At 36.0% G+C, this 27,188-nt stretch overlaps 1 protein-coding gene across 2 annotated transcripts in view; it reads left to right on the forward strand.

The window, feature by feature from the left end:
* The window catches only part of Gabrb1 (gamma-aminobutyric acid type A receptor subunit beta1), a 374,830-nt gene that overhangs the window by 119,956 nt on the left and 227,686 nt on the right, over nucleotides 1-27,188 (forward strand). For both annotated transcript variants that reach the window (XM_076864701.2, XM_076864702.2), the window contains exon 4: nucleotides 13,774-13,994. In XM_076864701.2, the coding sequence (XP_076720816.1) occupies nucleotides 13,774-13,994 (221 nt within the window). The remainder of the gene's footprint in view (nucleotides 1-13,773; nucleotides 13,995-27,188) is intronic.

The following is a 27,188-nucleotide window of genomic DNA, read 5'->3' on the forward strand; positions in this document are numbered from 1 at the left end:
AATGATACAATGGGATCACAGGAAGCTAAAGCATTGAAAATGTCCACACCTCATTCTCTAAAAATGAACTCTGGATTTTATGTCCATTTTCTGCATCTTTGTTTTCTTTTTTTATTTTTCTACTATAGGCTGTTTTCTCTTTATTCCTATTCTCTCATCTCTCACAACAGCAGTGCAGTCCTAATTCTATGTCATAACCTCTGTGCCTTGTCTCACAGCTCTTGTCTCATATTCCATGCCTAAGAGCAAATATCTTGGGGAGGACTCTGATTGGTCAATCTCATCTTTTTGATTAGGGCTCATGTTTTCTGTCTGTGGCTAACTGTTCTTCAGTTAGCTATCTATTCTCCACTCCCAAGTGGGAGAAGAGCAGGGCCCCACGATACAGAATATGGCAATGCTCAATTATTAGGAGCTATAGGCAGAGTACTCTCAGCAGAGATTGCTGAAGTAGGAGGAAACGATGTACAGCTCTACTACAATTGATCTTTCAGGGAAAGTAAACTTAGCTTTGAAAAGAACAGATCTCAGAGCTCAACTAAGCTGGCATGAATTTTCACAGGGAACATGGATTTGTGCTATTATAATGTGTACTAAAGTAAAAGAAAATAACATATAAATGTGAGCCAGGGCCTTGGCCTTGTTCCCAAATATATATGTGTGTGTGCGTGTGTGTGTGTGTGTATATATATATATATATACACACACACTTAATTAAGAACAGTTTGAAAAGTAGAGATTGATTAATGTGGTCCTTTTGTATGGATGCAATAGTACTACATGTTAAAGTAATATATTGCTTCTTTGCTAACATCATCTGAGATGTGTGCTGGTTGCAAATGCAGGTAATAAGACTCTTATTTTTCCAGCCCATTGTGAAGTCTTCTTAGAGCTCATTCTGGTAAAATGCATACCTCAATATTTTTGCCTACAAGATGTAACATTTTTCCCTATTCTAAAACAATAAGGTAATGGATTTTTATAAAATTATTATTTTTCCTTCTCCTTATTCTCTCTCTCTCTCTCTCTCTCTTCTGGTACCAGGGACTAAATCCAGTGGGAGACTTACCCATTGAGCCACATCTCCAGCCCTTTTTATTTTTTTATTTTGAGACACAGTCTCACTAAGTTTCTTAGGGCTTTACCAAATTGCTGAGGCTGGCTGGCTTTGAATTTGCAACCCTCCTGTCTCAGCCTCCCAAGCTTCTGGGATTACAGGTGCCTGGCCTTCTATCAAATATCTCCTGGTAAATTAGAACACGATTTAACCATCTGTGTCAGCATTCCCTAGCACAGAGTTTTGAAGGATATGTTAAAAGTAAACAAGCCAACATAAAACAAATAATGTTTTTATGAATTACACCATTCATAAAAAATAATGGTAAAAGATTTTTAAATGTTTTCCTGATATTTATAAGAAGGAAATTTCACATAAGGCAGAATTTCTCAACCCTGACAAAGAGGCAGAGTTTCTCAATTATAGGCATTGTGAACCAGCCAGTTCTCTGTTACAAGGACTGTGCTGTGCCCTGCAGTCTATTGAGTAGCATAACTGCTCTTTACTTACTAGCAAGCCACCACCTCTACCCTAGTGTAATAACCAGGACTGTCTTTAGGCATTGTTAATGTACTCTGGAGGGCAAAATCACTCTGACTTCTAATAGAGACCTAAAAGGAATGTTACTTTTATATTTCCAAAAGAATTAATTCTACTTAATGTAACTATTTTCTTGGCCCTTACTGCACACTTAGATTGTAAAATATATTCTGCTGGAGTTTCATTGAGCACTACCAATTTGGTATCCCCTTTCTCACTTTTCTTCAGGGAATCAAGTCCTCTCATGCCTGAATTAGCCTAATCAATTTCATTAACAATCTCATATCTGTTAATCCCATTAATTTACCTCAGTGTCAGAGAATACCCAATGGGCCATAGTTTCTAAATATGCCACTCTTCCTGGAGTACTGGCAAACTTGAGAAAACTGGTTGGGTACTCTGTAATAGTTCCAGGCATATACCTGGATGAAAAGCGATTTTAATTGTCTTGGCCAAAGAGCAAAAATTTCTTTCTGGAAATCTTCTATCCTCTTTAGAGTGGTTGAACTTTTGATTAATTAGAATTAATAGAAAACTTGTCATATGACAGAACAAAATACAGCAATTTTAAGCCTTTCTTAAAATTTTGGACACACCAAAATGAGGTCATAGGCTTTATTACATTCAGATGTCACTGGTATCATTTATATTAAAGTGAATATAGGAAGAATAATTTTTCTAAAACACAGTAAATAGTTTCTCTGACATGAAATCATGAATTTTCTCTCCAGGAGAATTAGCTGATCTCACAAGTTTTCTGTGTGAACAAAAAAGTGATAATAGATACAAGAGGGCTATGAAAACCACACTGCAGGAGAAAGAGAATATTATCATGAGTGGGTATGATATAAGTAGTAGAGAAAGGAGATACTGCTGTATTGCAGGTCTTTCCATGTAGCCATCATTATTACTGTAATCATCATTGTCTTCAAAAAGGTTAAGGTTCGTAATTTTACATATCCACATTTCAATTTGGCATAGAATCAGGCACTATATTAGGCTACTAAGTCTAGAAATGCACAAAAAGAACAGATTTGAATGATGTTTGTTCCATATCACTTCTAGATACTACACACTAGATTATTGGATTATTTCTTATTGAAAATTGAATAAATTACTTATTTATTTTACATCCACGATGTGATTTTTATTCAATATTTATTTAAAAGAAAATGAATCATATATAGCAAAGATCTCCCCCTATAAATATAGTTCTTTATTTGTTAACAGTGAGTGGGGGAATGATATCCAGCAAGGGGAGGGGAAAAGTCTACACACACACACACACACACACACACATACACGTGCATGCACACACATATCTATGCAGAAATTATTCATGCTTATCTCATATTTATGTTATTTGATTTTTCCATTCCCTATTATTTACTTACCACAAATGGCACTTTAATTGCAGCATTTATTCTTAAAGTATTACTTTGCATTATTTTTAATGGACAAATACAATTTTATACATTTATCATGTATAACATGATGTTTTGAAATACATTTATATTGTGGAATAGCCAAATTTAGCTAACTAATATATGTACTACTTCACATACTTTTTAATATTACAGCATTATAATTTTGATAGTTCATTTTGAAAAATCACACTTGGAAGGGATTTGATTTTCAATTACCATTCCTCCCCTTTTCCTCACCTCCACCCTCCCCCTCTCCTCCCTTCTCAACTCTAATAAACTTCTTTTGTTATGTGTGTGTGTGTGTGTGTGTGTGTGTGTGTGTATATCACATACATACACACACACACAAAGGTGAAATTCCCTTTGGTCCTATTATGTGTGAATATAAAATGAATTTGTTAAATTCATTTCACATTTCTTCCCCTTTCCCTTCCATACTCACTCTCATTCTCCTTATTCTACTCCACTAATCTATATTTATGATATCTAATCCCTTCTCCAACCACCTTCTTTCCCTTATTTTGCTCTAGCTTCCACATATGAGAAAAAACTCAGCCCTTGAATTTGTGAGTCTGGCTATGACACTTAGCGTGATTTTCTCCATTTCCATCTATTTATTAGAAAATGCCATTATTTCATTCTTCTTTATGGCTGAGTAAAACTCCATTGTGTGTATGCAATACCACATTTTCTTAACTCATTGTTCTGTTGATGATATCTGGGTTGATCCCATAATTTGGCTGTTGTGAATTATACTGCTAGAAACATTGAAGTGAATGTATTGCTAGTATGCTGATTTTAGAATTTTTGATAAATACTGAGAGTGGGAGAGCTGGGTCATATGGTGGTTCCCTTCCTAGTTTTTTGAGGAATCTCCATACTGCTTTCCAGAGTGGTTTTTACTAATTTGCAGTCCCACCAATAATTTAAAAGTGTATTTATTATTTACCAATATTAGTGTTCTTGATAATTGCCATTTTCAATGGAGTGAGGTGAAATCTTAGTGCAGTTTTGATTTGCATTTCCCTGATTGCTAGAAATGCTGCACATTTTCTCATATATTTCTTGGCGCTTTTTGTGTCTTCTTTTGAGAAATTTCTGTTTAGTTCTTATGCCAATTTATTAATTGGGTTTCATGTTTTTCTTTTCTTTTTATTTTTTTGCATTGAGTTTTTGAGTTCTTTATATATTTTAGATATGTAATCCTGTCAGAGAAGTATCTCGCAAAGATATTCTTTCATTCTATAGGTTCTCTCTCTTCATTCTCTTAATCTTTTCCTTTGCTGTGTGAAAGATTTTTAAGTTGATTGCATCCCACTGATTTATTCTTGATTTTATTTCTTTTAGCTTTAGGAAAAATATTGAGGAAGCTGGTTCCCAAACTTATATGGTTGTGTGTTAACCCTATGTTTTCTTCTAGCAGTTGCAAGTTTTCTGGCCTAGTTTCTAAGTCTTTGACATATTTTGATTTGACTTTTTTGTAAGGTAAATTATAGGGATCTAAATTTATTTTTCTATGTATGGATATTCACTATTCTCAGCACCATTCACTAAAAAAGGCTTTTCCCCAAAATATATATATATATATATATATATATATATATATATATAGAGAGAGAGAGAGAGAGAGAGAGAGAGAGAGAGACACCTTTGTCAAATATCAGATGGCTATAAATATTTGAGTTTGTCTCTGTATTTTCAATTCTATTCCATTAGTCTTCCTATCTATTTTGATGGCATTGCCATGTTGTTTTTGCTACTATATCTCTGAGTGTTATTTGAGGTCAGGAATTGTGATGCCTCCAGCATCATTTTTCTTATTCAGAATTGTTTTGGTTATAGTGGGTCTCTTATTCTTCCAAATTATTTTAGGACTATTTTTTCTAGTTCTGTGAAGAATGTCATTGGTATTATGATGGAGGTTTCATTGAATGTGTATATTTCTTTTGGTACTCTGGTCATTTTGATAATATTAATTCTGCCTATCCAAGAACAGGGAAGGTCTATCTATCTTCTGGATTTCTCATTGATTCTTTCTTCAGTTCTAAAGTTTTCATAATAGAGATCTTTCAGTGTCTTGGGTAGATTAATTCCTAGCTTTTTTTTTCTTTTGTTTTCTGAGGTTATTGTGAAGGGGATGGTTTCCTTGATTTATTTCTTAACTGAATTAACTGTTGGAATAAAGAAAAGGTATTGATTTATGACTAAATTTTTTTTGTATTTTGCTACTTTGCTAAATTCATTTGTCTGCTTTAGAAATCTTCTGGTGACATTTTTTTGGATATTCTAAATGCAGGATCATATCATCAGCAAACAGTAATAATTTGATTTCTTCTTTTCCATATTTATCCCCTTAATTTCCTCCTTTTTCCTGATTGCCCTGGATAAAGTTTCAAGAATCATAATGAATAGAAGTGATAAGAGTGGGCATCCTTTTCTTATTTCTAATTTTAGAGGAAAAGTTCTCAGTTTTCCCCATTTACTGTAATGTTGACTATGTCATATATTGTGTTTATTTTTTTTAAAGAAAGAGAGAGAGAGAGAGAGAGAGAGAGAGAGAGAGAGAGAGAGAGAGAGAAATTTTTTAATATTTATTTTTTTAGTTCTCGGCGGACAAAACATCTTTGTTTGTATGTGGTGCTGAGGATCGAACCCAGGCCGCTACCGCTTGAGCCACATCCCCAACCCCAATATATATTGTGTTTATAATTGAAGTAAGTTTCTTCCATCCCTAGTTTCTCCAGTGTTTCTAACATGAATGTACACTGTATTTTATCAAAGAACTTTTCTGCATCTATTGAGATGATCATATGATTCTTGTTTTTAAGTTTACTTAAGTGATACATTACCTTTTCTGATTTTTGTATGTTGAACCAGCTTTGCATTCCTGGGATGAAGCCCACTCAATTATGTTTTATGTTCATGTTTTTGAATGTGGCTTGTTAATATTTGAAAAAGTTTTTGAATTTATGTTCATCAGGAATAATGGTTTATATTTTTTTCCTAGATGGCTATTTGTCTGTTTGACTCTATAGAATGTGTTTGGCAGTGTTTCCTACCTTTCAATTTCATGGAATAAGTTGAGAAAGAATGAGGTTAGTCTTCTTTATAGGTCTGTTTCTGAGCTTTACTTTGTAGGCAGGCTTTAATTTCAGTTTCATTTTCATTACTTGATATTGGTCTGTTTATTTTTTTTCTATAACTTCCTGGTTTAGTTTGGGCAAGTCATATGGGTCTAGATTTTGCAGTTTATAAAATAGTTTCTAATGATCTTCTGGATTTCAGAAGTGTCTGTAGTAGTTTCCTCTTTAATCTCTAATCTTGTTGATTTGTGTCTTTTCTCTTTCTTTTGGTTAATTTGGCTAAGGGTTTATCAATATTGTTTATCACTTTCAAAGAATCAAATCTGTGTATTTTTTTTTATTTTCAATTTGACAAATTTTGGCTTTGATTCTTAGTATTTCTTGTCTTCTACTGTATTTGGAGTTATTTTGTTCTTTGTCTAAGGCTTTGAAGTAGATCATAAGATTATTTATTGGGATCTTTCAACTTTTTTTTTAAATGTAGGCAATCAATGCAAAGAATTTTCCTCAGTACTGTTTTCATGCTGTCTCAAAGAGTTTGATATGTGATAGTTTTGTTTTAATTTGTTTTTAAGAATTTCTTGATCTCTTCTTCATTTCCTATTTGTTTCTTCATTAAAGAGTACTCTCCAAGGATTTATGTGATTTCTATTTTTTTTTTTTTTTTGCTGTTGATTTCTAGTTTCATTCCACTATGTTCTGATAGGATAAAGGGATTATATCTATCTTTTGGTATTTATATGGTTTATTTTGGAAAAGTTTCCATAGCTTCTGAGAACAAGGTAAATTCAGATAATTTGTAGTGAAATATCCTGTACACATCTATTAGGTCCATTTTAATTATAGTATTATTATGTTGGATATATCTTTATTGATTGTATGCTTTCATGATCTGTCTATTGGCTATAAGGATATGTTGAAATAACCCAGTATTATTGAATTGAAATCTATCTGGGATTTAATGTCAAGGAGTATTTGTTTAAAATGTAACTAGGTGAATTGATATTTGGGGAATATATATTTACTATCTTTATATCTTCATGTTGGATTATTCCCTTTACCAGGAATGTAATGGCCTTCTTTATCTCTTCTAAGATACTTTTTTCTTAAAATCAGCTTTGTTAAATATGAGAATAGCTATGCCAGCTTGTTTTTGAACTCCATTTGCATGAGATATTTTTTTTCCATCTTTATATCTTCAGCCTGTGAGTGTCTTTGCTTATGAGTCTCTTGCAAAAATCGTAGAGTTGAATCTTGCTTTTTGATCCATTCTGCTAGTCTATGTCTTTTAATTGGGAAGTTGAAATCATTTATATTCAGTGTTATTATGGATATGTGTTTGTGGTGTGCTGGCATTTTGATGTTTTGTTACATTTAATTCTGTTTTGGTTCTAATTTAGCTGATTAGTCTTCTGTTGATTTTCATTTACTTGGGAATTTTGGATTTTGTTTTTGGGTTTGTCTGTGTGCAATTTATCTTCAAGGATTCTTTGTAGTGCTGGTTTGGCTGCTATGTATTCTTTCAGTTTATCTTTGTCATAGACATTGTCTGTTTCCCATTGAAGATGAAAGAGACTGTTACTGGGTATAGCAATGTTGGTTGGCAATTATTTTCTCTTAGAATTTGGAATAGCTCATTCTAGGTTCTCTTTGATTTTAGTGTCTGTGTTGATTATGATGTGTCTTGAAGAACTTTACTTCAGACCAGGTCTATTTAGGGACCTGTATATCTACTCTGTGTGTATGTCTAACTCATTTCTGAAACCAGAAAAGATTTTTGTGTGTGTGTGATGAGCTAATTGAAAACATTCTTAATGACTTCAACTTGTATCTCCATATTCTCTTCTATCCAAATAATTCTCAGGTTTGATCTCTTGATACTGTCCCAGATTTCTTGTATATTCTGATCATGTGCCATTATTCTTTCTCTTTTTTTTTTTTTGTATTCTATCGCCCACATTCCATGCAGGTGATGGAATCAGGGTCACTCCATGTGAATTGGGCTGGCAAGGAACAGACCACACAAACACAGAAATACCTTTTTCCAGGTCAGGGATGGCTCTGAGACCTCAGGTGTCAGCTTCCATGCTGGAGGGCGAGGGGAACAAGGGAGACAAGACGCAAGAGAATGAGGGCAGCCTGGACCCCTGTTTTTATTTAGGGGAAAGACATTCGATAGAAAATTCCACCAAAATAAGGCAAGAGATTGTGTTACAGCAAACGGGGGGCAAGGGTAGCCCAGTCCCACTGGGTGATGCCCACCCCCAGAGATGCACTTCCTTGCCCAGCGGAGGTGAGGCCCACCTGACTCCTACTGCATGCAATGCCAATTCCATACCCCATTACTCAAGGCTAAGGGGGAGTGCTCAGCTCCTGTTCAGGCAGCCCCTGACGGTATTAAGTGTACTCAGATTCATGAATCTTCCTTCAGTGCCTGAGGTTCTGTCTTCAAGGGCTGAGGCTCTATTTTCTATATAATTTAATCTGCTGGTGATGGTTTCAAGTGAATTCTTCATTTGATTAATTATGTCTTTCATCTCCAGGAGTTCTGATTGGTTTCTTTTCAACATTTCTATTTCTTATTTTAACAGTATTTAATCCCCTATATCACTCTTAATTCATCCCTCAAATCTTCTTTTAGTTAACTGAACATTTTAATAATCAGTTTTTAATAGTCTTCCTTTGTAGTATTATCCCATTCATTATCTGTAGGATTCTTTGTTGGGGGTTTGTGAGTTTTGGTGGATATTTGTTTGCCTTTTTCCTTATCCTGCCAGAGGTTCTGGACTTCTGTATCAGTGGAGGTGGATTTTCCTTCCTCTTTTATAGGTGTGTCCTTCAGTGTGTGGCAAACACACACACACACACACACACACACACACATATCAAAAACAGACATATGTGTGTGTTTGTATCAAAAGTAGACAGAAATCCAAGAAAAATAAATATACATTCACATTTATTTATTTTTCTTGGATTTCTCTCTATTTTTGATATATGAGTAGATGTTAAGGACAGGGGAACATGAAGTTCCCATTTGGTTGTTTCGCTTTGGAGTCCGGATTTTGTTTGGAAGTTTTTCTCCCCAATTCCATAAATTGAAGATGCATTTAGGCTCAGGTGGGATTAGATCTTGTGTAGTGTGAGATTAACTGCTGTTTGGCTAGGTCATAAGAATTTCTCAGCAGCAGGGTATCTATTCTGTAATCTTGACATGTCCTAACCATTTTCCAGCCCCTCTTGGAGGGAGGAAGTGAGGAGCTAAGAATTCCACTAATGCTCATAACTGATGTATAAAGATAAGTGTTACAGTCTTTGATGTCTGTAACATTAATTTCCACCTATGCAGGAATGATGGTGTCAGTAATTAACATCAGTACTAACAATACAAAACTGCAAACTAGATCAAGCATTCAACATCAAGTGTATACTATGTTGTCCACTGAATTGATAGTCACCTCAACATGAATGGGGGATGAAGTGCATAAACTGTCTAATTCTATTATTCAATGGGATTATAGTTTATTAAGTAAAGAGAAAATAGGATGGGAAGATGGGAGAAAGTATGAAATATTTCAAAAAGCAATCAGAGAAGAGGTAGGAGATAATTAGCAGATGTCAGCTGTAAAGAAACAGCAATGAAAGATTCGTGGAAAGCAATAAAATAAAGAGAGGAAGTGGAAGCAGGAAGATTCACCTGTTAGTAGAGAAAGATAAGCAGCTAAAAGGGACCAGAACCAAGGTGTGAGCAAATTGGCAACTATTAGATTAAATCAATTTGAACAGACACTTCCTTGAATCCCACCTAAGACAAGTTGAGTTCAAATAACAAGTGTAGATGGAAGCAATTAATATGAAGTAAAATTATAAGAATATGTATATTTTTTTCAAAATTTTCTGTGCAGTGAGTACACACAGACCCACATACATCATACATAATCATACATAATAGAAAAAAGTAAAAATTAATACAATACAAATAAATGATGTTTCGAAAACATTTTTAAATAGTTATAATTTTTAAAAAGAAGAAAAAATGGAATAAAAGTAGGAGTACAAATTAAAAAAAAAGTGATAAAAAAATCTTGCTGAGAAATAAGGAGCTTGTTTATATTAAGATGGTCAAAAAAAAAAAAAAAAAAAAAAACTGGTGGCAGAGATGAAATTTTACTCTTAGTTGTTTTTTTGCTTTGTAGCCTTGGGATCAGAGGGCGGCTACCTGCCCTTGTGGTTAGGAGGCACTGTTGATTGTAGGAGATCTCAGCTTTCAGTGTGTTGGTTTACAGTGGGAGTATTACAATTTGGGTGCTAATAAATCGTGTGTTTCTATAACAGGGGGTGGTGTCCTGTTTTAAATTGGACATTCTAGTAACTGGGGCTTAATCTCAACTGAACTTTGGAATTCTTTGTGTAGGAGTATGACAACTGAACCACACTCTGGATTGCTGAGTGGCTGGCAGGTTGTCCAAGTCTCCGCAGGATATCAGAATTTCTAAGGCCTCTAGTAAATTCCACTTCTAAGGTGCGTAGAGACAGCCTTCATGGTCTCAGATTCACCGCAATGCATGTGAAATACCAGTTATCTGCCCCCGGGGTGCAGACGCTCCTGTGTGTCTGCTACAGTGCCAGCAAAGAAGGTAGCATTCCTCCCGTGGGATCCAGAACCTCAACAATCCATGTATAATTTTCTTTATGCTCATTTAAATATCTTTGGTTCAGGTGTTTTCTAGAAAAAAAAAAATTTAAGAGTTGCCTTCATAAGTTCCCAACTTCCTGTCACTGCCAGCAGTACCACCTGGTGCGGTGGTGGCACCAGAGGTAGTATTTTCCATCTGGCGTTCGAATGGACCCTGGCGGCAGCTGTAGAGTGGAGACGTTTTCCCACTAGGCGCATGCGCACTGGGAACTTTTTCCCTTCCTGGTGCTCTCAGTGGGCGGTGGCAGTACCAGCTGCGATGTTTTCCGTGGGGGGTGTGAGTGAAGCATATTGCTGTGGGGCGCTTTTATTGCCAGGTGGCCCCCCACGGCCCCCCACAGCCCCCTGCCTCCCAAGAGAACTGTGGTGTCCGCCTTCGGGCCCAGGCTTGTTTTCCACACCTGGAGCATTCTCAGGGCACTAATTTTGGATTTCCTTACAGTAAACCACTACCCTGTCGACTCTGTGTACATTAAAATCAGCCTCCCTCTCTAATATACAGGTTTCCCCAAGTCAGTTTTCCAATTAAAAATAAAAAATTCTTAATCCGCTGGCCACCCCTTTGAGCGCACTGACCCTGGCCGTCGCTGGCACCCGAGCTGGCGCTCCTCTCACTTGTTATGTCCTACATTCAAGTGTCTGACTTTGTGCGTCTTTCTAAACATTTTTTAACAGTTTTCAGTATGAAGTTTCAGTGAGTTTCCTTAGTTGCTCACCTCTCTGAGAAGCAGTGTCCCCACGGGAAGGCCGATGTGAGGAGCTGCTGTGAGGCATGATCCATCTTCCTTGCGCCCTCCACAAGCTCTTCCGTGTATGTAAGGACAGAGCTTTTGCAATCTCCTTTCTTAACAATTTTCAAAATAATCCTCCTTTATACTCTATAATTATATGTTTTCCCCTCTGCACATTAAAACCTTACTTATGGGCGGGAGGGTGGAGTAAGGATTTCAGCAGGTCTCATTGGGAGAAACTCTGTGTAGCATTTATGGGAATCTAGATGCTGACAGGGGTTCTTATGATTACTGAAGCATGTATTTCATTGGTGACTGTGCTGGTCGCTAGGGCAAAGTTTACAATATCTTGATGTTGGCTAGTTATATCATTTTATTTACACTGGCTGAATTACAACAAGAACCCAACCTCTAAACTTGGAATTGATCATCACAAATTGCTTATTTTCCTGGGCAACAGGATCCATCTGCCTACTAATTCTTCCATTAACAACTATTTAAAATAGCAACTATTATGATAATTGATTATGAGCACTCAATGTTTGAAAGTATGATACCAATCTGTACAGAGCAATTAACTGTTTTTAAGATAATGTGGGGTTTTTGTTGTTGAACATGTTACAGTTTTTAAAGTACCTTGATTTTAAATTTTCTCACTGATGCTCACAATAAACAAAAAAAAAATGCCATTTTATTTTCATTTTATAAACAAAGCATCTGAGGTATAGGAGAGTATGTTTGCCACCTATAGTTACACAAATCTACATGTGGTAAAACTTAAAATCAAAGTGTTTTGAAATCTAGAGCTAAGAATCTATTCAATTCATCTTTCTCCTTAAAGTTTTGCTCTAATCCTCAAATAGTTAAGGATTTGAAAAAGATGCAAACGGTATGGTACAAATTGAGAGAAGAGAATTGCATATGACCATGTGGCTTTATGAATAAGGTTTTAGATTTTAAAAAAGATAGTGTTTGATTAACATTAAATAGTGAACACCTTTGTCATTTAATAAGAAAGAATGGCTTTCAATTACTGAAAGATGGTTTCTGAGTAAACAGTAAAAATATTTTTGAACCCAATGTGAAAAGAAGCAGAGATTCATTGTTCAGAATGAATATTATGCAGGGGTCTAGATGGAGTATAATTTGCCCAGTTGTAGGGCAAATTGATTCTCAATTAGTGATTTATATTGCAATGTTAGTACACAGATATTGTGCAGGAATTATGCAGTATTTTGTTACTGGTTGCTAAAGCAATCACAAAGTAACTATGGACATACAAGTATCCTTTAAAAGAAAAATTGAGCCTTATGTTTTTATTATGTTGGGATCCATATCTTAAAGACTATGATTTTACTGCTGGCAATTGATTTTCTTTTAATGGGCAATTATACTTTGAATTAATGGAGGTCCTTAAAAACAGACAAAAAATAAAGCACTAAGATAATCATCACCATCCATCCCCTGTTGCTTGATCCATTTATTGAGCCCAAATCTTCCTGTATTTCACTGCCAGGGAAAACCTGGTTAGAAAGAAAAATACAGGGACTTGTCCTCATTTGCTACCTTTTGCAGAAGGTAAGGAAAAAAGAACTCTCAAGAGCAAACAATTCTAAATTCAAACCAATTCCTTAAATGAAGCATAAATAAATGTAAGAGGAACTATTGATCATTTATACTTCTGATGTCAGTTTTCTCATCTTTATCTACACGTGCTTTATCACTACTTTTCAGGACCCACAGATAGGTTGCAATTCACTAGAAAGATCTAGATAATGGCAATTGATAATCATTATGAGTCAAACAGCAGAAAAGAATTTGCAGTTTGAAAAATACCTTTTCCTTTTAAGGGCATTCATGTTTAGTTATTATCAATCATTCCACTCCAAAATAAAACCATAAGAATAATATCTAGGGGTAAATTTTGGAAATGATGCATCTCATACAATTTCTGAGCTTTCCGATGGTATCATTACCTTAACTTCAAACCTTGAAGTTCAATTACATATATTTGATCTATATTGGTGGAAATACTTGTGCTTAGTTCTGTTCTAGTACTTTTAACCTACTAGTTGCCTTACACTTGAAGGAGTAAATTTCAATATATCCAAATGTATCTCTCAGGGGATATCAGGAGGGTGAGTCCTGGATGTCCACAATGCCATATGCTATAAAATTTTTAACAAAGAGCCTTAGATGATGATGATGATAAAATTATGTGTTTGGTTTTATTTCATAGGACTATACCCTCACCATGTATTTCCAGCAGTCTTGGAAAGACAAACGGCTTTCTTATTCTGGAATCCCTCTAAACCTCACCCTAGACAACAGGGTAGCAGACCAGCTCTGGGTGCCAGACACCTACTTTCTGAATGACAAGAAGTCGTTTGTGCATGGAGTCACAGTGAAAAATCGAATGATCCGACTGCATCCTGACGGAACAGTTCTCTATGGACTCCGGTAAATGGCTTCATATTGCATGTTTTAATGTTACTATGGTTTTATTTCCTACTTTGGAAGTAGACAGGGGAAAGATGCAAGTAGGAGGTACTCATGTCCATTAAAATCTGACATTAAAGATGAGAATCTCTGGAAACATTTGAGCTCAATGTAGACAACTTTATCCATTAAGTACAGTGAAGTTTTGCTCTGATCTTCAAATAATTAAGAAAGTAATCAGAAAATATATCAGAGATTTCACATCTAGCTTTTTTTTTTAAAGACAATTGCTTGATTATTTAAGAGCCACCCAGATTGAACTGAAATGTATTCTAGGTGTTGGGAAGAGCAATTTAGAAATGAAATTAGGAAACTGTGAAGAGGTAAGAAAATATTCTGTGGTCTATTTAGGATGATACATAGGGCTTTAATTCCTTTAAATGTTTATGTTACCATTTATATTTAGGCAATGTTCTATGTTAAATTAATTTTGTGTGAGGTTGGGGTTAAGGTTCAATTTTTTTCCATGTGACTATCTACATTTTTGGGTTTCAGTTATTGTAAAGATTTTTCATTTTCCATTATATTGTGTAGGTGACTTTAACTGTATAAGTGGAGGTCTATTTCTAGGCTCTGTTCTGTTCTCTTTATTTATCCTCAGGCAGTGTCACCCTATTTTAATTATAGCTGCTCTGTGGCAAGTTATGAAGTCAAGAAGTGTTAAGTCCTCAAACTTTATATTTATTTTTCACAACCCTGTTAGATATTCTAGGTCCTTTGCATCTCCCTATAACTTTAGAATCAACTTCTCAACTTTTACAAGGAAATAATAGCACACTGGGGTATAATTGAGGTATAGTGAATATATAGTATGTTTGCGAAGAACTGACACCTTAAAATTGTTAAGTCTTCTAATCCATGAACATGATATATCTTCATTTATTTAGGTTGTCTTTAATTGATATTACTAATGTTTTGTAACATAGTATTTTTTGTTTTGTTCTGTTTCAGAATAAGATAGAAAGGAGTATCATACACTTAATGGAGGCCTATTATTAGTCTTCATGTAGCTAAATGCATACTAAAAACGTTGGACTGTGTTTAAAAATCAGCTTCCTGTTTTAACAAAGAAATATCTAATCTATGTCTAATTCATGTCTAAACTATGTTGTTATAAGATATGGAGAGTGGTGGTTCTATAACATTTGGTGTCACCTTTGTTATCACTTTGAGAAGCAGATAAATGATATACAGTGTATCCACAAACTCTTATATGCACCCAATTTTCTTGCCATTTCAGATTGTTTATAAGCTCCCTAAAATCTTCTATATATAAGAAACAAACTAAGACTCTGGCATCAATTAGTTACAATTTATTCTCTAAACTCACTGATACTCCCAAACAATATACACCTGAAAAACCATATCTGAGATAAAAGTAAAATCATCATCTAGGGCTAGGATTGTGGCTCATGGTAGAACACTTTCCTAGCATATGTGAGGTACTGTGTTCCATCCTCAGTACCACATAAAAATAGGTAAAACAAAGGTATTGTGTACATCTCTGACTTTAAAAATTTAATCTTAACATATTGGTTAATTATTTGTTGATAACTTTGATTTTAATTTACACAGTAAAATGACATCCACTTTTTTGGCAAAATTATATTTTGAAATTTTCCATTCTTTTGGTGCTCCAAAGCTTTCAACTCCAGTTAAAGAAAAAAAATCTCTGTTTCTTGGAAAAGTAATGAAATAAGCAATAGTTTGTTTGAGTCTATTGATAATGGCTAAAGAAAAAAATAGTTTCTTTCAGTCTACTGATAATGGATAAAGAAAAAAATTTACTAATCCAAGATAAGTGTTTTGATGGTTCATCACCGAAAATCAGTTGCTTTGTTATCTATCCAACTTAAATATGCATTTTGGGAAAATAATTCTGGGACCCAACTTAATAAATATATCAGCCACTATACACATAAACATACTGATTTATCAAGAATGTATAAAAAGTTGTTTTGTTGGGGAGAAAAAGGACAACTATATGTTTTGCAAGAGTGGAAGTCAAATTCTCAGTTCACAAAGCTTCACTTCAGGCATTTTTCCAAATTATTGGAATCTTTGCCATTAGGAATGATATAAAGGAAGAAAATATTAAAGAATCAATAAGTTGAACAGACCTCCTTTTAAAACTGGGAAAACCGAAGCAAAAGCAGGAAAGGGCTTTAACCAAGGACACAAGAAGGTATTGCAAAATTGAACCAAAATTCAGGTAGCCTTAACTCCTGTACCTGTGCTTTCCCTACCCCATTGCTTTTCAATCACTCTGAGGAGTCAGCATCTCCTTCCAAATTGTACAACATTGTTTTCTCCTCTTTGGACATATGGGGTCTTTGTAACTTGCAGATTACAACCAGACCATGAGAATCTAAAGAGAAACATAAACCATCTGTCTATTATCAGGGCTTTTATCTCTTTATGACAACAACTTTCTATATAATAATCTCACACCAGCTCTAATATCTTCTGTTCTTCCTCATAACCTCTTCCCTCATAAGTTTGTTTTTTTCTTTTTCTAGAGGTTATAAATATCCTGGAGATACCATAGGTATGGCAGAGAAAGTATGACATTTGGAGTTAGAGAACTAAGGTAGGGCCTTAGTGTCACAATTTTTTTGACTGCTTGACCTGGAACAAATTATGTAAATTTTCTGAGCCTTATTTTTATTATCTACAGTAAGGGATTAATGCCCTCTAACTTATTATTGAGAAGATCTTATGAGTTAATTAACAGGAGAGAGACTAGATGGTAAGTTCTAAATTTTATTATTCTAAAGTAATTGTGCTTTTTATCGCCTTATTAGGTACTGGGAAAGTGGCATCTTGAGGGTGGTTATCTAACTCCTGGGATATCAGTGATTAGAACAGAGATGCAGTTGTCCCATTAAGAAAACACTCACAGTGCCTGGTATGTGCATTTATTCACTATTTTGGCCCTGGGAATAATTTCCCAGGAGCCTGGTAGAAATTTGTCATTGTGGCATTGTGGAAAGCACCTGGGACTCAGAGCCAAGAGGCTTATGTCCTAACCAGTTTGTACCTTTTAGTTGCAATTTCATCTTCCTGGGCTTTAGATACCCAGCCTTAAAGGGAAGAGATTGGACAAAATTACCTTTAAATTACTTCTAAACCTAAATTTTATTATTTCTATCATCTTACATATTATGTTATGCTCATTTTAATTTATCTGATGTAGCATTTCTTGTAGAAATAAAAACCTGCACTTTTTTTTGTAAGAGTCTTCTTAACAGTAGTATCATTTATCATTCCTAAGCATACATAGTAGAAAATCTTTTATCATATAACACATATATTGGCATCTTTATAGCTATACAGTATGTATTTTAGATATGACTAATCAGGACAGTGAAACTCAGGGTCTTATCCTTCTTCATAAGTCCGGCTAATAGTCATTCTGAAAGAGGTCATACATAAATGAGGAACTTTTAGTGATGATGGCATCAATGAGATTTTTCTGAGTGCATTCCAAAGTCTCTTTGGCCAAGTATTTCATAATCATAAAGCCATATCATTGAACTAAAACAACTTTTCATTTTTTTAAATTTTTTATTCTAATTTGCTATGTATGGCAGTGGAATGCATTACAATTCATATTACATATATAGAGCACAATTTTTCATATCTCTGGTTGTATACAAAGTATATTCACACCAGTTCATGTCTTCATACATGTACTTTGGATAGTGATGTCCATCTCATTCAACCATCATAACCCCATGTCCCCTCCCATCCCCTCCCATCCCTCTGCCCTATCTAGAGTTCATCTATTCCTCCCTTGCTCCTCCCCCTGCCCCCACTGTGAATCAGCCTCTTTATATCAGAGAAAACATTCAACATTTGTTTCTTTGGGATTAGCTAACTTCACTTACCATTATCTTCTCCAACTCCATGTATATACCTGCAAATGCCATGATTTTATTTTCTTTTATTGCTGAGTAATATTCTATTGTGTATATATGCCAATTTTTTTAATCCATTCATCTACTACTACCAAAAGCACTATACAGATTTAATGCAATTCCAATCAAAACCCCAATGGAATTCCTCATAGAAATAGAAAAAGCAGTCATAAAATTCATCTGGAAAAATAAGAGACCTAGAATAGCTAAAGCAATACTTAGCAGGAAAAGTACAGCAGGTGGTATCACTATACCACACCTTAAACTATGTTACAGAGCAATAGTAACAAAAACAGCATGGTATTGGCACCAAAACAGACTAGTAGAGCAATGGTATAGAATAGAGAACACAGAGACTAACCCTCAAAATTATAATTATCTTGTATTAATTAAAGGCACAAAAAACATACATTGGAGAAAAGATAGCCTCTTCAACAAATGGTGTTGGGAAATCTGGAAATCCATATGCAACAGAATGAAATTAAACCCCTGTCTCTCACCATGCACAAAACTCAATTCAAATTGGATCAAGGACCTCGAATTAAATCAGAGATCCTGTGTCTAATAGAAAAAAAAGTAGGCCCTAATCTCTATTATGTCAGATTAGACCTCTACTTCTCTAATAAGACTCCTATAAAACAAGAATTAAAATCAAAAAATGGGATGGACTCAAACTAAAAAGTTTCTTCTCAGCAAAATAAACAATCTGTGAGGTGAATAGAGAGCCTACAGCTTGGGAGCAAATTTTTACCCCCACACATCAGCACTAATCTCTAGGGTATATAAAGAACTCAAAAAGCTAAATACCAAAAAATCAAATAGCCCAATTGCCGCAGTCTGGCTGGGCACAATTCAGGAGCCACTTGTCAAAAGAAACTAACTTTATTTTTAGAACCACACACGCCAAACAAAACAGCTCCTCAGGAAAAACCTTCAGAGCCCAACGGCCACCACCAGCTTCCCACAAGCTTCTCCACCTCCCCCACTCCTCCTGCTCTTGAGGCCGATTGGCTGGGTCACATGGGCGGAGCCAAAAAAAGTCCCCCAATGAGCAGCTCCGTAGTTTGAAAGGGCAGGGAAACAGCCCAATGAGCATCACCGTAGAGGAGCCAATCAGCTAGATGTTGCTGGGGCCGGTGTGAGCCAATCATCAGCTGGCAGTCTGAAAGTTTGCTGGGGCCCCTTCAGCTGTGGCTCTCAACATCTCCCCCTCTCTGTTTAAACAACAAGCATGTGGCTTAGGGACCGTGCCTGTCTTAGGTAGTCCAATAGTACATATGGTCCTTACCCATTATCGGATGAGCTGACCTCAAGGTGTCAGCCTCCTGTCTTAGGTTGGTATCATTGCAATTGGATCTTACCCGTCACTGACTACCGGTCCAGTATACAGCCACACCTGTGGAGAGGTCTTTGTACCAGCGGGGGGATGGGGATGAGGTTCTTTGCCTCACCTCTGTTGGCCCCCAAATTTTAGCTGAACGATCATGACAAGCAGAAGGGAGGAAGATACACCAAGCCAAATTGACGACTCCTTTTGGAAAAATTGTACCACTGATGATATCATCAGCAAAAATACCTCAACACTACCACAAGTCACTGCACCAACAGATAGTTCACAATGCATACAGGTGCGTTCACAATGCATACAAGTGATACATAGTCCAGGCAAGTTCTGCAAGCAGTTCAATGATGGCTATTACAGAAGCTGTAGATTGGTTTTATCTTTGTCTTCACTGGCACTGGGATGAAGATAGGAATTCTGGCAATAATGGCTAAAGAAAAAATTATGTAACATTCCAGAAGTCACTAAAAGAAAACAATTTTCTTAACAATTTACATTATCTTGAAGAGAATTATTAAATATAATGAAAAGGAAAGGTGAAAGTAAACAAACAGATCTGTTAACCTCCTTTTTTGTTCACATATTAAAACAATCCTCAACAGTTGTTTACCCAATTTAAATTAAAACATTTAAATCACATGAATAAAAAAAAATATTTGGATCCATTTTTTCATGAGCGCTCATCATATATGATATATGGACATACGTACATTCAAACATATAACACAAAACACAAGTGTGCACACATAATATAATACATACAACACATAACATAATAGTAAAGGCCTTATAACTTTTTACAGGTGAAATCTCCATTGCAATGTTTAAAAATTCTATAGTCAAAAAAATAGACCTGATCAGCAAAACATTAACCTAGGTCTGTATGAGCTCAAAAAACAAAATAGAACTTCCTGATATGGGAAAGGGCAATAATAAAATAGATATTGAAAAAAGCATCCTGGTTCTGTCACAGATGTAAGGGTAGCCAAACTGGAGTTCTGGATATCAGCTGTTATGGATTTGACCCAAATCATCTTCTTTTTGGTCTGTAGAAATCACTTTAGTTAATCTTTCTGGAATCCAAATCGGCTGCTGTTCTCCCTGTGGAAACACATAAACAGACCCCCGACTCCAGACGATCACTGGGTCAGGACCTTAGTTAATCTCTCTGGAATCCAAATCGGCTGCTGTTCTCCCTGTGGAAACACACAAACAGACCCCCGACTCCAGACAATTACTGGGTCAGGACCTTTCCATCGTCCTGTTAGTATATCCTTCCAAAGTACCTTGGGCTTATGTACATTTTTTGGACACATATGCCTTTCTGCAGCACTAAGCCCTGATGAATCCAAATTTTAAAAGTTTAGAATAAAAAGGATTATTTTAAGTTTATCTTTGGGGAATATATACCCCTTCCCAATTCCTTCTTTTTGCTTTAATAAGTACGTTTTAATAGTTTGATGAGCTCTTTCAACTATGCCTTGTCCCTGTGGATTGTATGGAATTCCTGTTATATGAGTAATGCCAAATGTTGAGCAAAATTGTTTAAAAGAGGTAGAAGTATAACCAGGGGCATTATATGTTTTTAACTATTTTGGAATGCCCACAGTGGCAAAATTTTGTAAGCAATGAGCTATAACATCTTTAGTTTTTTCTCCGGCATGAAGGGAGCCCATCAAAAATCCAGAAGAAGTATCAACTGTAACATGCAAATATTTTAATTTTCCAAATTCTGGCAAGTGTGTGACATCCATCTGCCAAATATGGTTAGGTATCAATCCTCTAGGATTGACTCCAAGATTAACTTGTGGTAAAAAGGTCACACAATTTTGACATTGTTTTATTATTTGACTAGCTTGTTCCTTAGTTATTTTAAAACACTTTTGTAAAGTATTAGCATTGACATGGAACTTTTTATGAAAATTTATAGCTTCTTCTAGTGTAGAGAAAATATGTATGTCTTTGTGTAGTTTTATCTGCTAAATCATTGTCCAAACTAAGGGCTCCAGGCAATCCTGTATGTGCCCTGATATGTCCTATAAAGAATGGATCTTTTCTGTCCCAGATTAGACTTTGTATAGTGGAAAGCAAAGAGAAAACAGTAGAGGAAGGGGAAATCCTACCAGCATCTTCAAGGGATACTATAGCATTAACTATATACTGACTATTGGAAAATAAATACAGAATCTTTAAACATCATAAAAGCTTGTAATACTGCATTAAACTCTACCTTTTGAGCTGATTGTTTGGGTACTAAAAATGTAAAAGTTTAATCAGGTGTAACTATTGCTGCTTTACCATTATTTGACCCATCAGTGAATATATTTGGAGTATTCAAATAGGTGTTTTTCTTGTCATTTTTGGAAAAATTACAGGATGCGATGACTAAAAAGACAATAAAAGATTAGATGGTAAGTGGTTATCAAATGAAACATTAGATTTGCACATGATTATTGCCCAAGTATTTAACTCATTAGCTAACTCATCAATTTGATTCATAGTATATGGAGTAATAATTTTATTGGGATAAATTCCAAACACTCCCTTTGCTGCTTTTATTCCTTTGAGTATTAATTGTCCTACAGCCTCAGGATACCTAGTAAGAATAGTGTTAGGAGAATAAGATAAATGTATCCATAATAATGGACCTTCTTGCCAAAATACTCCTGTAGGAATATTTTTTGTTGGTAGTACAATAAATAATAAAGGCAAACTTATATCAATTCTATCCAAATGCATATTTTCCATATATGTTTCAATGATTTTTAATGCCTTTCTTGGTTCAGGCATTAACATTAGGGGTGAATTTGGATCTGATGGACCTTTTAGGATAGCAAATAAAGGTCCCAACTCTCCTGTTGGCATACCTAGATAAGGCCTTATCCAATTTATGTCTCCTAATAACTTTTGAAAGTCATTAAGTGATTTGAGTTGATCTACTCGTATTTGAATTTTTGGTGGACGGACCATGGTTGAGGATAACAGAACTCCTAAATAATTCATTGGAAAATTTAATTGTACTTTATCTATTGCTATCTCTAGATTATAATTTTTTAATAAGTTTGTAAGTGTGGCATAACATTCTAGAAATGTTTTTTATCTTTGTGTGCTAATAATACATCATCCATATAGTGAAATATTTGTAGTTCAGGATTTTGATTTCTAAGTGGCTGGATTACTTTGTTAACATAAATTTGACACATAGTTGGGCTGTTAGCCATCCATTGAGGGAGTACTTTCCATTCATATCTCTGATCAGGACCTTCATGATTCAGTGCAGGGATAGTAAATGCAAAACGTGGACTATCCTCAGGATGAATTGGAATTGAAAAAAAAACAATCTTTAATATCTATAACTAAAACATACTAGGTTTTTGGCAAAGCAGACAATTGAGGAATCCCTGATTGAGCAGGTCCCATAATAACCATTTCATTATTAATGGCTCCTAAATCTTGCAGTAATCTCCATTTACCAGATTTCTTTTTGATGACAAAAATTGGAGTATTATGGGGAGATACAGAAGGTTGTATATGTCCTTTCGCTAATTGTTGTTTGACCAGGTCATGGGCTGCTTGTATCTTTTCTTTAGTCAGGGGCCACTGAGGAACCCATACTGGTCTTTCTGATTTTCAAGTAATTTTTATTGTCTCAGTGGCCCTTTCTGAAAATCCAACCCATGTCTGTCTGGTCCCTGATCTATTTGTATTGGTGCTGCTATACCTTGTTCTTGTTTTTCTAATCTTTTTCCTTTCCTAAAACGTTGTCTAGCCATAATAGTGGGTGCATTTTTATTGATGTTATTTGTTAATGTCAAACCTAATTGATCTAGGACATCTCGTCCCTATAAATTTACGGGAAGATGATGCAAAACATATGGCTGTATAGTTCCTTCACATCCTTCAGGATCCTTCCAATCTAATACCATTGCACTTCTATGGGGATTAGTCGCCACTCCTAGGCCTTGAAGCGGTTGAGTGGCTTGTTGTAATGGCCAATGTTTTGGCCATTCTTGACGAGAGATGATGCTAAGGTCTGCACCTGTATACAATAGCCCATTAAATTCATGTCCTTGAATATTTAGTTTTAGCATGGGGCGAGAATCTAAATTTAAAGAAAGCATAGCCCAATCTACATCTGTGGAACCTTGGACCCTCTTTCTACAGTACAACTGGAAAATTTATCATGTAGGCTGGGTATTATTAGTAACTGTGCTATTCTATCTCCTGGTGAAATTACTGATATACCCTTTGGAGAACTGGCTATAATTTTTATTTCACCTTCATAATTGGGATCAATTACCCCAGGACTTATCATAAGTCCTTTTAGAGTAGAAGAGCTGCGTCCCAATAATAAGCCTACTGTTCCTTTGGGAAGAGGTCCTTTTACCCCTGTGGGAATGATTTGAACTCCCATCTCTGGAGTTAGTACTGCTCTGGCGGAGGCGCAGATGTCCAACCCTGTACTCCCTCTGGTTTGTCTGATGAGGGATCTGATGGACAATGTGTCCTGGGCACTACCCTGATGGGGTTGCTGGGTTCCTCCAGTGTTCCATATATTTGTGGTTTTGGGCCCCGGAGCATTGGGCCCCCCTGTCCATTTTTTGGCAATGGAGCCCGATGCCTTTCTCCATGATATCGTGGATAAACCCCTGGTCCTTGTTCGTTTTTTGATAATGGAGTACCCTCTATGGTGGTTTGAGAACGGCATTCATTAGCCCAATGTCTCCCTCTACGGCATTGTGGGCAAATACCCGGTATTCTACTCCTTTGATACCTAGTTTTGTTAAACCCTCCTCCTATGGGGCAATTCTTTTTTAAATGTCCTGTTTGTTCACAATTGTAGCATGTTCTTGGCCTGGCATCTAAAGCCTGTTTTACTGCAGCTGCCATGACTTGCTCTTGTTCATTAATGTCTCTACATAATTTAATATATGTGTTTAAATCTTCATGTTTCCATGGTCTAATGACTTCTCTGCACCAAAAATTCACTTGCTCATAAGCCAGTTGTTTTATTAATGGCATTGCTTGTTCTGTATTCCCAAAAACTCTGGTAGCTGTTTGAATAAGCCTATCTACAAATTCAGCATAAGATTCATTAGCTCCTTGTATTATCTTAGATAATTGACCTTGTAAACCTCCATGTCCTTGTAAAGTCTTCCATGCCCTAACCACCTCTGCAGCAATTTGTGTATATACGCCAGGATCATATGCAATTTGTTGCTGCTGATCCTCATAAGGACCCTTTCCTGACAACATATCTATATTTCTCTGAGGATAACCAGCTGCTGCACTTCGCCTATCCGTCTCCTTGCAAAATTCCTCATTGGCAACCTTCCATAACAGGTATTTTCCTCCATTTAGCACAGCTTTACACATATTAGCCCAATCTGCTGGCGTCATGTTCAAGTTGTTAGTGGATTCGACCAAGCTTACAGTGAAGGGTGCTTGAGGACCATAGGTTGTTACAGCCTCTTTTAGCTGCTTCACTATTTTGAAATTTAAAGCATGGTGAATTCGCTGCCCTCCTGCCTCAAATACAGGGCATGTTAATACTTGAGATTCTGTCTCAGGATCCCAACTATCAACTGCGGGGGTTGGGGGCCTCCCAGCATATGGAGGTGGCCTTGTTAGTTGGACATTTACATCCTCTGGTGATAGAAAGTTGTTAGTAGCAGTCTCCTTTTGTAACTTTCCCCCTGATGGCTTTTTCTGCTCTAAGCTTTCTTCCTCTATCTTTGTCTGAACTGAAGGCTTGCAGCCCCAGCAACATCTAGCTGATTGGCTCCTCTGTGGTGATGCTCATTGGAGATGCTCATTGAGCTGTTTCCCCGCCTTTTCAGACTGCCAGCTGATGCCCAATCAATAAATGGGCCAAGGACCTGAACAGACACTTCTCAGAAGATGATATATAATCAATCAACAAATATATGAAAAAATGTTCATCATCTCTAACAATTAGAGAAATGCATATCAAAACTACTGTAAGATTTCATCTCATGCTAGTCAGAATGGCAGCTATCAAGAATACAAACAACAATAAGTGTTGGTGAGGATGTGGGGAAAACGGCACACTCATATATTGCTGGTGGTACTGCAAATTGGTGCAGCCAATATGGAAAGCAGTATGGAGAATTCTTGGAAAACTGGGAATGGAACCACCATTCAACCCAGCTATTCCCTCTCCTCAGTCTATACCAAAAGGATTTAAAAACAGCATACTACATACAGGGACACAGCCACATCAATGTTTATAGCAGCACAATTCACAATACCTAAAACAACTTTTCTACATTCAAACTCAATATTAGATACAACTTAATTTACATGATATCACAAGTATAGAGTTGGTTGTTTGGGGTTTTAGTGTAAACGGTGTCAAATCAGATTTTACACCCAAGCCCTGTAAACACTCTAATAATCATTTCTGATAAGTTACCATTACTTTTGAGGAACTGGGCTACTGTGCAGCAGATATTTAGCCCACTGTTGAGACTCCATTTCTTTCTCTTTTTTTTAAAATTTTTTTATCTATTTATTTTTTTTAGTTTTTTAGGTGGACACAACATCTTTATTTTATTTTTATATGGTGCTGAGAATCGAACCCAGTGCCCCACGCATGCTAGGCAAGCGTGCTACCACTTGAGCCACATCCCCAGTCTGAGACTCCATTTCTTATGCCTCTTATTCTCAACTCACCTCTGTTGTGACCAAATGACTCCAAGGAATAATCCTGAATCCTCCATCATTTCTTCTTTGATTTCACTGGGGAGCTAATGTATATCTGTTTTGTGCCAAAGATTTTGTTAGGAGACTGGAGCTTCAGTGCACATCCTATGAGCCCTTTGGTCCTTGCAATGTGTACATTGTCATTCCCTTTCTTACTCAAAAGTGGAGACTATACAATATCAACACTTTCTTTGTCACATATTGAATCTTTAGAATTCTCCCACTTTTTTCTCCCTTCTTTTCATTTAACAATGAGGAAGAACTTCCTCTTCCTTTGAAGCTAATCCCTTTACATTTGCATTTACTGTTAGTATTGCACATAATTTCAGACTTTGCTCTTCTCTTTTACTTAAATCTTCAGTTTTTTTGTCTTCTGTTGACTCCTTTGCCTTGATTTTCTCCTGATTTTCTCCAGCGTTTGCAGAGCTTTGGTTTCCTGTACCCCATCACCACCCATTTACACATTTGCTCCTCAATTTCCAGCAACAGGGCTCCCATCCAGGCTGCTTTTTAATTTGTTGTTGTTGTTGTCCTTCAGCACTGGGAGTGGAACCCAGCACCTTGCATATGCTAGACAGTTGCTCTACCACTGAGCTACATTCCTATCCCTTATTTTTTATTTTGAGACGGAGTCTCAATAAGTTGCCCAGGCTGTTCTTGAACTTGCCTCCAGATTAGCTAGGAATACAGGAGTACCCTACCATGCCCAGTCATGCTGCTTTGTTAAAACACCTTCATTGAAAATTATGAAAAGCTTCCCTCTCAATTTACACTCTTGATAAAAATGATAGGTGAGTAATGCCAGCCCTTGATGTCAGAGTTTCTAAGACCTAGCATAATGACTGCTTATCTTTTGTCCGATCTTTTTGCTGTTTTGTTGCTGACTCCTCCTTGCCCTCTAATTGTAACCTACAGGGACTCTTCCAATGTTGAGCTGATCATTGGAACTTTTTTTTTTTTTAACATTAGAGCTTTATGGTTATATGTAGAAGTTGGGTTTATTGTGACAGAATCATTCATGCATGGAAATTGGTACCAGTTCACGATCTCCACTTTTCCCTCCCATCCTTCTTCCCCTTTCTCATTCTCCTTCCTCTATTAGACTTCCTTTTGCTCATCTGTTAATTTATATTTGATTAGTTCTTTATGTTCTCCCATCATTCTTTT

Source organism: Callospermophilus lateralis, chromosome 8, assembly GCF_048772815.1.
Source record: "Callospermophilus lateralis isolate mCalLat2 chromosome 8, mCalLat2.hap1, whole genome shotgun sequence".
NCBI classification, from domain to species: Eukaryota; Metazoa; Chordata; class Mammalia; order Rodentia; family Sciuridae; genus Callospermophilus; species Callospermophilus lateralis.